This window comes from Rhineura floridana, chromosome 8, assembly GCF_030035675.1.
Source record: "Rhineura floridana isolate rRhiFlo1 chromosome 8, rRhiFlo1.hap2, whole genome shotgun sequence".
Taxonomy (NCBI): domain Eukaryota; kingdom Metazoa; phylum Chordata; class Lepidosauria; order Squamata; family Rhineuridae; genus Rhineura; species Rhineura floridana.
The window spans coordinates 27655882-27669925 of NC_084487.1; the positions used below are offsets into that span (position 1 = coordinate 27655882).

The window sequence follows — 14044 nt, forward strand, 5'->3', positions numbered from 1 at the left end:
TTTAGTCCTGACACCATTCTGGTGTAGGGCCCCTGCCAAAAAGAATGAGCAGAATTGGTTTGTATATGGGCCAGGGCGACACCTGCCATCACTCCCACCCTCAATGTGAGAGAAGCCATTTCCTTGTTTGCAGAGGCCAAGGCTAAAATTAGACATAAAGATGCAACAAACGTAGAAAATGCTAGACTAGTTAGCACCAAAAGGTGCGAGAAAGGAGACGGGTCACCAGGGTAAGAGACAATCGACAGCTGTTAAAAGCAAGGCTTTGCATGAGTGGCAAAGAAGACATTTGACTGCAAACCTTGGAAGTACTTGCTCAAAATAGAAAGCCTTTTATCTGATGGTTTGTTTAAGAGAGACCTGCAAACAAGAAGTCTAAAAAACATGATCACGGGCTCTGCGCCATCATCCATCTAAACAAGAAAGCCCTACAGCATGTGATCCATGTCAAGGAATAAGCTACTCTCTTGCAGAGCCAGCTGTTTTGTAATCCAGCTCATCGCTAGTTCCCATAGCAGCAACAGACTGGTGCTGCTAATACTTAGACACATACAGTTTAATCAAGTCAGCTGTCTGAGGGAAGAATTGTGTGGCAGGAGCTGCCCTGCCCTCCCAGCCTAGACAGTGTCATCTGCTCCGCTCCTGGATGTGATCTGGAGGGGAAGAGTGCGTCTGGGGAGGGACTGCTCTTTCTCAAGGGCAAAACAGACAGAACCCATATAACTATGTTGCAAGAACTGTAACTTGAAGAATCTGTGCTTGAGCTTGCTTTCCCCTCTTCCCTCCCATATAGGGTTGCCAGGTTCAATCCCTGAGACTGATTCTGTATCTTTAGGAGAAGAGAAAGTCAGCCAAGTACAGGTGTTCTTGCAACCCTGTAATAGGAAAAACCACAAATTGCAATTCTCCCTTCCCCTCTGCACAATTTTTAAAGATACAAAAGACCTCTTGGTTGCCAGGCCTAGCCTCCAAGAGGTCTTTTGTATCTTTAAAAGTTGTGCAGGGGGGAGGGAGAATTCCACCTTCTGGTTTTTCCCATTACAGGGTTGCAAGAACACCTGCACTTGGCTGACTTTCTTTTCTCCTAAAGATACAGGATCAGTCTCAGGGATTGAACCTGGCAACCCTACTCCCATACCTTTTTCCTTGTGTGTCATGTCTTTTTCAATTGTGAACCTGAGGGCTGGGACAACCTTAGTACTAATTTCTGAAAGTCATTCCAAGAGCCTTTTGGGCTAAAGGGCAGGATATAAATGCCATAAATACATTAAATAGATAAAGTTGTTGTGTGTCTGTGTTTGTGTGTTGTGGTGAGAGAAGACTAAAAAGTTAACCCAATAAGCATAGACAACTCATGTCAGGCCCAGGATGTGACTCAGGAACCAGACCAACGATTGTAGTTAATTCGTGTTTTATTAGGGTAATGTCCAAACAAAGACTGCGTTTTCTCATGAATCAATACAGGGATACAGGTCCTGCGGCATTGGGAGAAAGTTGACAGAGCAAGGGACTTCTTCCCGCCTGTTCTTTAAGAAGGGGCCAAACGGGCGCGCAATCTTTCGCTCCTCCTTAACTGCCCCTCAGGTACTGCCCGCCTTCCCCACCTTCTCTCCTGTCTTTTCAGCTGTCTGCGTGTGCGCGGTGAGGGGGGAAGCATCACCCCCTCCTCTTCTGAAGTTTCCGATTCCAGGATGGGGGATAGGGGAGGAGCTGATGGTAAACTGCCTCCCCGCTTTTCGGCTGTGAGCAGCCCTCCCTCTTCCCCCTCTTGCTCTGAGCCTGAAAGAGGGGGAGGCGTGAGAATGTCCAGGGAGGGCTCAGGCTCCCCGTTGCTAAGCGACCTTATCACTGGCAGTTCCTCTGTTTCGTCTTCGCTCCAAAGGGGGGAAGTTCCTCCCCCTTCCCTCTGCCATCCATCCGAATACTCTTCTCCCAACTCTCCGGGATCCAGCTCCCCGGGATTGGGATCCCAGCTCTGCCTTCCGACAACTCATAAGAGTGCTGTCACCAAGTAACATCCACTGGTTTTAATTCAGCGGGAAAAGTGTTGGAATGAACGGCAGTTCTTCAGCAATGGTACTGAACTATTTGCAAACACAATTAAATTCTGTGAAAATTCAGTACTATAACCATCAAGCTGACTTAACTGATAGAAGGCTTTGGTCAGGAGAAAAGTGTTTGTGTAGGAAGAGTGCTATTCTCCTCGGGATATTTCAAGCTTCTTTCCTGAATTTTCAACTTTAATTTAAAAATAAAAAGTAGGTCTTTAGGCCTTTTATTTGGGAATATGCAAGGAAAAGCGCACAGGCAACAAGACTATCCAATGGCTCAGCAAGAAACCAACCTGTTAATACCTTCCAATGCTCTGGCCCCTGAGTGGAAAAGGCATCAGGCACTTGGTGTTTTCCTTTTTTTATTATTATTATTCAATAAAATAACTTTAGACATATTATACCATTTATTCAGGTTCTGGCTATCTGGTATTCTTTCCCCACATCTCTTCACTTCCCCACTTTCAGCACCCACAAAGATACCCTAAAGCACTGTGATTTACCACTTTTTTTCTCTGGAAGGACACCAAAGCCATCAACAGCTTCATGGCAGGCAGAAACTGAGCTGTTAACAGCCTATCGAGTTCAATTCATGAAACTATGCAGCTCACTAGCTTCTTGAACCTGTCTTTGTACCACTTGTAAAACAATTATCAAAAGCCTTCCTACGCCTCTAAAATTAAATCAGTTTTCAATTATAATTTCCAGAACCGGTTTTATTCTTCTTTGCTTATTAAGCGAAGCTCACTTTTTCAGAGACTGCACTATTTCAAAGCATAGGTGAAAACAGAAAGAAAGAATTTGACTACTCAGTCATCTTCTCTTTACCAAAGTCAGAGATAAGTAGTATATAAAAATGCTGTTTGTTCAATTTAGTATGTTAAGGATTGCACAACTGGATACGGTTTCTAATCACCTGATCTTTTAATCTCTTCAAAACCCCATCTTCACAAACAAATGTGTGACCAATAATGTCCATTACTGCTAGACTTCAAATAGTGTTATCATGCTACCTGTGCATTGGAAAACCAGCCCAAAGGCCTTGGCAAAAGCTCTGGAGGATTTAGCTTTCTGATAATATTCATGCAAATGATTCCCCCTCCCCACAACAAGGGGACTTTCTGCAATCAGACTGTAGTAGATACGGCATACAAGAGCTCCAAATGTTCATCTTATGGGCCATGAAGTCAGCTTGGTAGGATTGGAGGATTCATGGTACAGCAGCAACATTCTAGGCCAAACTGCATAAGGTGTGCTTCAAGCAGCAGCATACATTTCCCATTCTGTTCACGCATAAACATTTTAAATCAAGAAGCCAAATGCTATGATTTGCTGGGATAGAATGGGAATATCATTTTGTGCAAATAACAAGAAAATAAGTTATTTATACCTATATTGTGGCTCTGATGTACAGTGTTACTGTTAAAACTAAATAAATAGTTTGAAAACACACACATATACCAGACGCTGATCTATTGTCTTACAATGAAAGTCAGCCCATTATTAAGTTAGAATATGTTTCTTAAATTTTATCTCAGTTCCTACTAAAAAGTTTGGAAGCAATTTACAAGCAAGTAGAAAAACAAAGTTGCAATAACTTATTAAAAACATATTTGACAATATAATGCAAAGTTGTGGCGCAGCAACTGCAAGTACTCTTGGACGAAACAGATTATCTTGACCCATCCCAGTCTGGGTTCAGGCCTGGTTATGGGATTGAATCGGCCTTGGTCACTGTGACGCCCTTCCCTGGCTCTCCCTGTCAGGTTCCTACCTGCTCGTGGTTACTGCCTGTCTCTAGGCACCACCAGGGACTCCACCAGTCCGGACTGTCCTTTTATATGGTTTCTCTCCCCGCTCTAGCACAGATCTCAACAGATCCCCCTGCTAGGCAGCACCACCAGTCACGTCCTATAACCAGTAGTCCCAGAGACTCTGCCTGAGTCTCTCTATCTGGTTACCTCTGTGACTGCGTGCTTAAGCTGTCCCAATCCCTTTGATTTACTCAGACTGCTTGTGGTGTTATTCTCTTCACCGCTGCCACCATTTGTTTCCCTTCAGCCTTGGTATTTACCTTACCCTCCCTTCTGGTCTGTGAAACCCCAGCCAAGGATCAGGCCTTTGGTAAACCAAATATATTTATTAAATAACAAAGATAACAAGATTTCTTTAAAAGGCACTTAAGCATATGGTTACATCTATTCCTGAGGTACTGGTCTTAGTATTAATCCGAACTCCACCCTCTCCTCTCAAAACCCACCAAAACAACCCTCTCAAGTCCACCAACGTCCACCGATGTCCACACACGTCCACACCACATCCACACAGATTTACCTGACATCCTTTCATTTATACTGTCAGCCATTTTAAACATTCAGCCAATCATCCAGCATTCTACTGCCCATTCACTCCCCTTCCTCTTTCACTCCACTTACCATGTATCTTCTAAACGAACAGCACTTACCCTATTTACACTAATACAGGATCATCACATTTCCTCCCCTTAAAACAACGGCAGAGTATTATTCCTGTTCCAGGATTTATACGTCGCGTTAACAATATAACAAGTCTCTATAAGGAAAATGTCTTTCTTTGTTCCTCCGTCTGGTCACGTCACTGCAGTCCCAGCCACTTGCCTGGAAAGTCCATCGGCCAGTACACTGTCCTTGCCTTTTATGAACTGGAAGTCCACTTGATAGTCCTGTAGGGCCCAGGACCACCTCTGCAGCATAGTGTTATGGTTTTTCATAGTCTGCAACCATAACAAGGCCCGATGATCCGTTGTTACCGTGAATCTTCGTCCCCACACATATGGGCGCAACTTGTTCAGTCCCCACACGACCACTAGGCACTCCTTCTGGACCGACGAATAGTTTTTCTCCCTCAGCGTCAGCTTGCGACTCGGATACACCACTGGATGTCTGGTGCCTTCTCTCTCCTGCAGCACGACGACTCCCAGCGCGAGGTCTGACGCATCTGTAGCCACGATGAATGGTTGCTCATAGTCTGGTACTATTAATATGGGTCCTTTGCACAAGGCTTGCTTCAGCAGATCAAAAGCCTTCTGACATTCATCCGTCCATACCACACGCTCAGAACACTTTTTCTTTGTCAATTCATGCAAGGGGATAGGCCACGATTGCACTGCCTCTACCTTGCTCCATAAGGGGGTGATTTTCCTACTCCCCACCTTATGTCCTACACAGATTACTTCACTCACAACTTACCCATTCACACAGTATGGCATAGATCTGATTGGGGCATGATCTTCAGTATTAATGGAATGTTTGGCTATACTGGTTCGGCCAGGTTTATTGCCAAAGAGATTCCCATAAGTTTTCAAAACTCTCAGAATCTCTTCTTTTACTTCCTCCTGCACCTCTTCTGACCATTCCACTTGATCTACCACTCCTTTGTCTTTGCTTTCCTGTACCAAATCCGGAAGTTCAGGCCCACTTCCCTCAGGGAATAAGGTAACTTGCAACACCTGTGCATCCCTGGTATGGTAAGGCTTTAACATATTTACATGAACCACTTTGCTTTTGTTTAATTGGTCTGTGGTGATTACATACGTCACTGTGTCAAGCCTTTCTCTGATGGTATATGGTCCTTCCCAGTTAGCCTGTAATTTGTCATGTTTCCTGGGTATGAACGCCATAACCATATCTCCCACATCATACACACGTTCCCTGGCTGTTCTGTCATACCAGTAACTTTGCTTCTGCTGTGCTTGACTCAAATTCTTTTTCACCACCTCCATCATTGATGTTAATTTATTGCGGAATTCCAATACAAAATCTACTACAGATGTTTTGTACTCTCCCAGGGTTCCTTCCCATGAATTTTTTAATAGTTCTAAAGGTCCCCTCACTTTTCTAGTCAACATGAGTTCAAAGGGTGAGAAGCCTGTTGACTCTTGAGGGACTTCTCTGTATGCAAATAAGAAGCATCCCAAACGTTCATCCCAGTCTTGTGGGTGATCTTGTACATAGCTTCTTATCATGCCCTTCAAAACTCCATTGAATCTCTCTGTTAACCCATTAGTGGCGGGATGGTAAGTAGTGGTCTTTAGATGTTTTAGACCACAACATTTCCACATACATTGCATCACTTCTCCCATGAATACACTGCCTTGACCCGTCAGCACTTCATGAGGGAAACCCAGCCTCATAAAGATTCCCAATAAAGCCTCTGCCACTACAGGGGCCTCCACAGATCTCAGTGCCTCTGCGTCTGGGCACCTGGTGGCAAAATCCACCACCACTACTAGATATTTCTTGCCATGCCTTGTGGGTCTGGAAAAAGGGCCCATCAAATCTATTCCCACTCTATAAAAGGGTTGTCCAATTATAGGAAGGGGCTTTAAGGGTGCCTTAGTCTTTACTCCACTTTTTCCCACCTTTTGGCATATACCACAAGATAATGTTTTACATCTTTGGAGATGTTTGGCCAATAATAGTGTGCAGCCAATCTCCTCTTGGTCCTCTTCATTCCCAGATGTCCTGCACATGGGACATTGTGGGCTACCTCCAGCAATCTGGTTCTGTATCTGCTAGGTACTATCAATTGCTTCACTGGTTCACATTCATCCTTTCTCTAAGCAGGCATCCACAGTCTATATAAAATCCCATTCTCACACACAACTTGATTCCTCAGTTTGTCAGTGAAAGGAATCTGTTGGGTCAGGGCTTGCTCCTTTATTTGATTCAAACTGGTATCCTTATTCAGTTCTTCTCTGAAATGCTCTGTCTCTTCCCCAGAGACCAGCTGATGCAGTTTGTCTCCTTCAGCAGGCCTGCTAGTGGTTGCTATGGTGACCTGAGGCTGGTTAACAGTTTCCACCCTGTTTGCTTCAGCCCCCCTTAACATGGCTTCTTTTTCTCTGCCAAGTTGCTGTCTGGTCACCACATATATTTTCCCTTGGGCTCCCATAACATCTCTTCCCAGTATTACTGGTTCTTGTTGCTGGGCATTAATGCCTACTTTATATCGGCCCTCTCGGTCTCTCCACACCATTTTCACCAGGGCCACAGGCAAGCTTTCTGGTTGACCCCTCACTCCTTGGATATTCACCGTTTCCTGAGGTAATATTTCCTCAGATTTTATTAAATCTGGCCTCAGTAACGTCTGAGCGGCACCAGTATCAAGCAATGCCCAATAAGTTGCCCCTTGTACACTCACTTCCTCTCTCAGACTTGAATCAAGGTCTGTTACTTCTGTCCAGTTTATCTGGCAAAACTGAACCTTTTTCGCTGTTTCTAAAGCCTTGGGCTCTGTTTTCACTGCCCTTGTCTGAGCAGGATTACTAATGGGGTTGGCAACCTCACATTGAAAACGTAGGTGCCCCGGTCTACCACATTTGTAGCATAATTTCTCCTCACTTTTAGGGTACACAGATCCACTCTGGGGTGTCCTGTGCCCTTCAGATTTTATTGGAGGACTCCCTCGCTGTGGTATCACATCTCTTCTGCCAGCATTATATGGTCTGGGTTTAAACTCTCTTGATGTTTTCCCCACCCAGCCAGTTCTATTGGAGGCGAAGTGATCCGCCATCTCGGCGGCCTCCTGCACAGATGTAGGAGAACGGTCTTTGACCAGGAGCCTTATTTCTGGTGGTAACTGATGGTATAATTGATCCAGTATCATGAGGCTTTTCACCTCTTCCACTGATTGAGCTTTGGCACTACTCATCCACTTTCCAAATACATCCATCAACTTTGCTCCCAGTTCCACAAAAGACCTCCCTGTCTGTATCTGGCAGTTTCTGAAAAGCTTTCTAAAATAATCAGGCCCCAGTCTGAATCTTTTGTAGACTGCCTCTTTAAACTCAGCATAGGTGACGGGCCTGTCTGAGGGGAAATATTGGTATACCTCAGCCAATTCCCCTTTGATCAGGTTTGATAAATACTGCATGTATTTATCTTCAGGTAGCCCCCACAACTGAGCTGCCTTTTCAAAGGTTGTGAGATAAATTTGAGGATCTTGACCAGGCTCATAGACAGCAAAGTCCTTTGGAGTAATTTTTATTTTTGCTCCATCTCTGTCTTTCCTTGTTTCATCAGAATGAAACTTCTCTCTTTCAAATTTTAACTTTTCTGCCTGTAATTCCGCATCCACTCTCATTCTCTCAAATTCCAACTCCCGCTGTTTTTCCTTCTCTGCACCTTCCATCCTCAATCTCTCAGTTTCCATCTTCAACTTCTCAATTTCCAGCTCCCTCTGCTTATCTTTTTCTTCTGTTTCAAAGACCCTCTGCTTGTCTTTTTCCTCAGTCTCCCTCCTCAACTTCTCTCTCAAATACTCTATATAAGCGGGATTGCTTAAGTATGCTTCTGGGATCTCTTCCCTGACAGGTTGTTTTTGCTGGGCAGTTGCAAATCCTATAAGTGCTACCCTCAATTCATCTACCCCTTTACCCTCGTGAGGTAAATTGAATGTTATGCACTTCTCCACCAGCTCCTCTCTTTTCATTTTTATGTATTCAGCCATGGTGTTTGAGTTCACTCACTCTTTGCCACACACTCTTTGCCAGTCACTCTCACAAGTAATCTTGTTTTGTTATTTCTGTTTGCCACACCACTGTTAGGGATTCTCTAGTATTCGTATCTCACTGAGACAGCCAACACCTGTGACGTAGTCTCCTTTGTCACCACGTGTCTTTGGGACTCTCTTTGGTTCGTATCCCACCGCTACTGCCACCACATGTGACGCCCTTCCCTGGCTCTCCCTGTCAGGTTCCTACCTGCTCGTGGTTACTGCCTGTCTCTAGGCACCACCAGGGACTCCACCAGTCCGGACTGTCCTTTTATATGGTTTCTCTCCCCGCTCTAGCACAGATCTCAACAGATCCCCCTGCTAGGCAGCACCACCAGTCACGTCCTATAACCAGTAGTCCCAGAGACTCTGCCTGAGTCTCTCTATCTGGTTACCTCTGTGACTGCGTGCTTAAGCTGTCCCAATCCCTTTGATTTACTCAGACTGCTTGTGGTGTTATTCTCTTCACCGCTGCCACCATTTGTTATCCTTCAGCCTTGGTATTTACCTTAGCCTCCCTTCTGGTCTGTGAAACCCCAGCCAAGGATCAGGCCTTTGGTAAACCAAATATATTTATTAAATAACAAAGATAACAAGATTTCTTTAAAAGGCACTTAAGCATATGGTTACATCTATTCCTGAGGTACTGGTCTTAGTATTAATCCGAACTCCACCCTCTCCTCTCAAAACCCACCAAAACAACCCTCTCAAGTCCACCAACGTCCACCAACGTCCACACACGTCCACACCACATCCACACAGATTTACCTGACATCCTTTCATTTATACTGTCAGCCATTTTAAACATTCAGCCAATCATCTAGCATTCTACTGCCCATTCACTCCCCCTTCCTCTTTCACTCCACTTACCATGTATCTTCTAAACAAACAGCACTTACCCTATTTACACTAATACAGGATCATCATAGTCACCCTGATGGATGACCTTTATCGGGAGAAGGACAGGGGGAGTGCGGCCCTGTTATTCTTACTTGATCTCTCAGAGGCTTTTGATATCATTGACCATGGTATCCTTCTGGGCCGACTTGGTGAGATGGGTATTGGAGGAACTGTTTTACAGTGGTTCCGATCCTATCTCCAGGGTCGCTCTCAGAGAACAGCATTGGGTGACTGTCTTTTGGCCCCCTGGCAGCTGTGCTGTGGGGTGCCGCAGGGTACCATCTTGTCCCCCATGCTGTTTAACATCTATATGAAGCCCTTGGGAGCAGTCATCAGGGGCTTTGGGGCGAGGTGTCAGCAGTATGCTGATGATACCCAGCTCTATTTCTCCGTAACATCTGAATCGGAAGAGGCCATGCAAGCCCTGGACCGCTGCCTGGACTCAGTGGTGGGCTGGATGAGGGCCAATAAACTGAGTCTGAATCCTAGCAAGACAGAGGCGCTGTGGGTTGGTGGTTTCCGAGTTCGGATAATTGGTCAGCTGCCCATTTTGGACAGGGTCATACTCCCTCTGAAAGAGCAGGTCCGTAGCCTAGGGGTGCTCCTGGATCCATCTTTTTGTCACTAGAAGCCCAGGTGACCTCAGTGGCTAGGAGTGCCTTTTGCCATCTTCGGCTGGTGAGACAGCTGTGGTCGTTTCTGGACCGGGATAGGCTGAGCACTGTTCTCCACGCACTGGTAATCTCCAGGCTGGATTACTGTAATGCGCTCTATGTGGGGCTGCCCTCGAGGTTGGTCCGGAAGCTGCAGCTGGTGCAAAATGCAGCGGCAAGACTACTCACTGGAGCAGGGTATCGCCAATATGTCACCCCGCTGCTGAAAGAATTGCACTGGCTGTCCATTTGCTACCAGGCCAAGTTCAAGGTTCTAGTTTTGGTGTACAAAGCTATACAGCTCAGGACCAGGTTATCTGAAAGACCATCTTATCCGTTACATATACAGTCGAACACTGCGCTCTGCAGGTGAGGGCCTTCTGCAGATACCATCTTATCAGGAGGTTCATTCTGTACAATATAGGAAATGGACCTTTAGTGTGGCAGCACCTGCACAGTAGAACTCCCTCCCTTTGAATATTAGGCAGGCGCCATTTCTGGTATCTTTTCAGCGCCTTTTGAAGATTTTTCTTTTTCAACAAGCCTTTTAAGTTGAGAGCTATCTCAGTCTGTCTCTGTATCAGATTTGCTTAATATGTTTTTAATGTTTTTAACCTTTTTTAAAAAGTTTTTAAAATGTTTTTAACGCTGTTTTGTCTTAATGTATTTTAAGATTTGTTTTTATGATGTTTTAAAGTATTTTTAGTGCCTTGTTTGCCGCCCTGGGCTCCTGCTGGGAGGAATGGCGGGATACAAATTAAATAAATAAATAAATAAACATCACTGATGCAGCCAAATGCCAGAGAAAACAAAAACATCTTTGCCTTGTATGGAAACAATGACAAGGTTGGCACCAGGTGGGCCTCCCTGGGAAGAGCATTAAATAAGCAGGGTCTATTATAGAGAAGATCTGTTCACTACTATCCAGATGTGCCTCGGAGGTGACATGTAGACCAGGGCATCAGACAATAATCTCAAGGTGTGTGTTTTTTTAAGATGTGAATTTAATATATATATATATATATATATATATGAAGAATGAATCCAGATTAATGTCTTTGGAAATGAAGTGAGAAGGATATAGGGTTTTCAGTGCGGCTGCCCCATTCTGTGGAGACACGACTGACGCCACTATATGTTCTTTCCAGGAGGAAACTGAAAACATTTCTGTTTTGGCAAACTTCCCCAGCTGGATGAAAAGGTCTCTTTTTGTAGTGCTTTTAAACTTCTAATTTTTTTAACTGTTTTAAAAACTATTTTAGCTGTTTTATAGTATGTTTTTAAATCACCTTGAACCATATGTAAAAGGCAATAAATTAATAAAAGGTTGTATTCAACTAAGCCCTTCTGAAATTAAGCTAGTCATGTCCATCGGCTTCAATGGGTCTACGCTGAGTAGAAGTAGCATTGAATACCACCCAAAGTCTTATTATTATTAAAATGGCTGGGGTTACTGAAAAGTTTATTGAGCACTTGAAAAATGTGGACACAGAAGTAAAAAAAAGCTCAGCAGGAAAAGCTACTTAGAATGAAGAGAAAAAGCGATACAAAGGTACCAGAATCTATAAAGACAGCAGCAAGCAGGACTGCCACTTGTCTTCTGAGAAGCTGCCAGCCAAATACATCACCAGAATGAAACTTATTAGGCAGATTTTCACTATCTGTGTCAGCAACCACATAGGAGACAATTCCTCATATACTCAAGTTGAAACATTGAGAAAAGCCTTTCAAAAGAGGATACACACACACCTTTAGTTGCTTACAGTTGTGTAGTCCTTGGCTTACAAAGGGTCAGCAGCTACAACACTAAATTTCTAAAACAGAAGAGGATGAAGAAACCCTTTGTTTAGGTGTCACTTCCGCCTAATGCTCTGCAGAGAACTCCTCACTTTGTAATATAATTCAACGGGGGTGAAGAACCTGTGTCCATACAGCGGTTGCTGGACTACAAATATTTGTAGGGAAGGGACATAGCTCAGTGATAGAGCATCTGCTTTGCATACAGAAGGCCCCAGGTTCAACCCCTGGTATATCCAGGTAGGGTTGGGAGAGATTCCATGTCTGAAATGCTGGAGAGTCTACGCTGATTGGCAGCGGTAATACTGAGCTAGATGGACCAACGGTCTGATTGAGGATAAGGCAGCTTGCTATGCTTGTATACAATATTTTATTGTTTTCTACAACCTTTTTTTGTACATTTCATGGGTATCTTAATGTTTAGTCTAAACATTTCACTAAGTAAAACTGTAAATGTACTGCCTTCAAGTAGATTCCGACTTATGGCGACCCTATGAATAGGGTTTTCATGAGGCTGAGAGGCAGTGACTGGCCCAAGTTCACCCAGTGAGCTTCATGGCTATGTGGAGATTCGAACCCTGGTCTCCCAGGTCGTAGTCCAACACCTTAACCACTACACCACACTGGCTCACTAAGTAAAGAAAACACATAATCCCTGGCCATAAGCCACACTAGCTGGGGCACAGGTCTCTTCCCCCCCTTTGTACTTTATAAGAGTCCGAATTCATGGAAATAAAGATAGTCTAAAACTTTAAACTGGCATAGGTTACACTTGATTTGGATAGCTTGATTTCCCCACACACACACAAATTGCTTTGACATAATTTTGATGCTTTGGATCCACAGTTGTTAGATACACTGAAACAGGTTGTCAACCTTTTCAGGCCTGTGGGCACATTTGAATTTTTGAGTGAGTGCTATGAGTGCCCCTCCCTCTGGGTCACTTCTCTCCTCCTCCCCTGGATCACCCACACCCCCAAGAGAAAGAAAGAGAAAAAGTGCATGTACTTTGATTTTCAAGGGAAAAGTCAGATCCAGAAAAAAATAGTAGATCCTTAAAAAGCACGTAGAAGTCAAAAAGGAAGTGGGAAAGAGCATCACTCTTTCAGCTTCCTACTTCAGCTCCATGGACTTTTTCAAGGGAAAAAAAGATAACCACCCTCACCACCTCATAACTGAGGAGGCAGTGAATATTGTACCTTTTGGATATCAATTCCATTGGCCAGTGGTTAATAAAGTATAGCCTGTTCTACAAGTCATCACTATACTTTTCTTTACCACATAGGCCTAAACATCTGATTTTCCCAGTAGTCTGGAGTGAGGAAGGTGCGGAAAATTCTCCTGGCTTAAGATAAATTTTCAAGCAGTAGCCATGGGGAATGTAGTCCGAGTTTATTTTCTCCACTGATGGTGTTACTTCTATAACCAAATCAAATTCATAGTCAAAGCCTGCATAAGCAAGTGAAGACTCCTCCAAGGAAAGACAAGGGCATATTTTAAAAGCAGGCAGACGAAAACCTAGAGATCGAATTTTCAGCTAGCAAGAGTATGCAAATAATCCCCAGACACAATAAAACCCAAGTATTTGACAACAGAAATCGTTAAGCCACATTTAAGCCCTCAAACATATTGGGCAAATACACAGATTTTGTACAATGCTATACATCTAGCAGCAGAGCAGTTCACTGCGCTCTCTTTCTCTCTCTCTCTCTCTCTCTCTCTCTCTCTCACAAACACACACTTGCATTCAGGTGTGTGTGTGGAATTATCTAAAAAACAACTTCCTCCCAGAACACATCAGCCTTGCCACAACAGGCAGGGCATTCCTTTTTCACCCTTTCAAATGGCAACCTTACCGGCGCAATACCTTCTTGACACAGAAGAACGGGAGCCACTTCCACATGGTGCCACCAAAAGCGTCCCAGCCCTCCTCGCCCAATCACATACCAGACTGGCATCCTGCAAGGAGGGAGGTATCCAGCAGGTAGGAAAGATAAATACTGTTGACCAACCCCATGTATTTGCAGAATTTAGGAACGTAGGAAGCTGCCTTATACAGACTCAGAACATTGGTCCATCTACTTCAGTATTGTCTACACAAATGGTTCT

General features: G+C 44.2%; 1 protein-coding gene across 4 annotated transcripts in view; it reads right to left on the reverse strand.

Moving 5' to 3' along the window:
• Positions 1 to 14044, reverse strand: part of DENND5B (DENN domain containing 5B) — a 160089-nt gene that overhangs the window by 110529 nt on the left and 35516 nt on the right. For 2 of the 4 annotated variants that reach the window (XM_061638704.1, XM_061638701.1), the window contains exon 1: positions 302 to 442. The exons of the other annotated variants lie outside the window; for them this stretch is intronic. In XM_061638704.1, the coding sequence (XP_061494688.1) occupies positions 302 to 413 (112 nt within the window). In that variant the 5' untranslated portion in view covers positions 414 to 442. Of the gene's footprint in view, positions 1 to 301; positions 443 to 14044 lie in introns of those variants that run through there. 4 annotated transcript variants of the gene reach the window in all.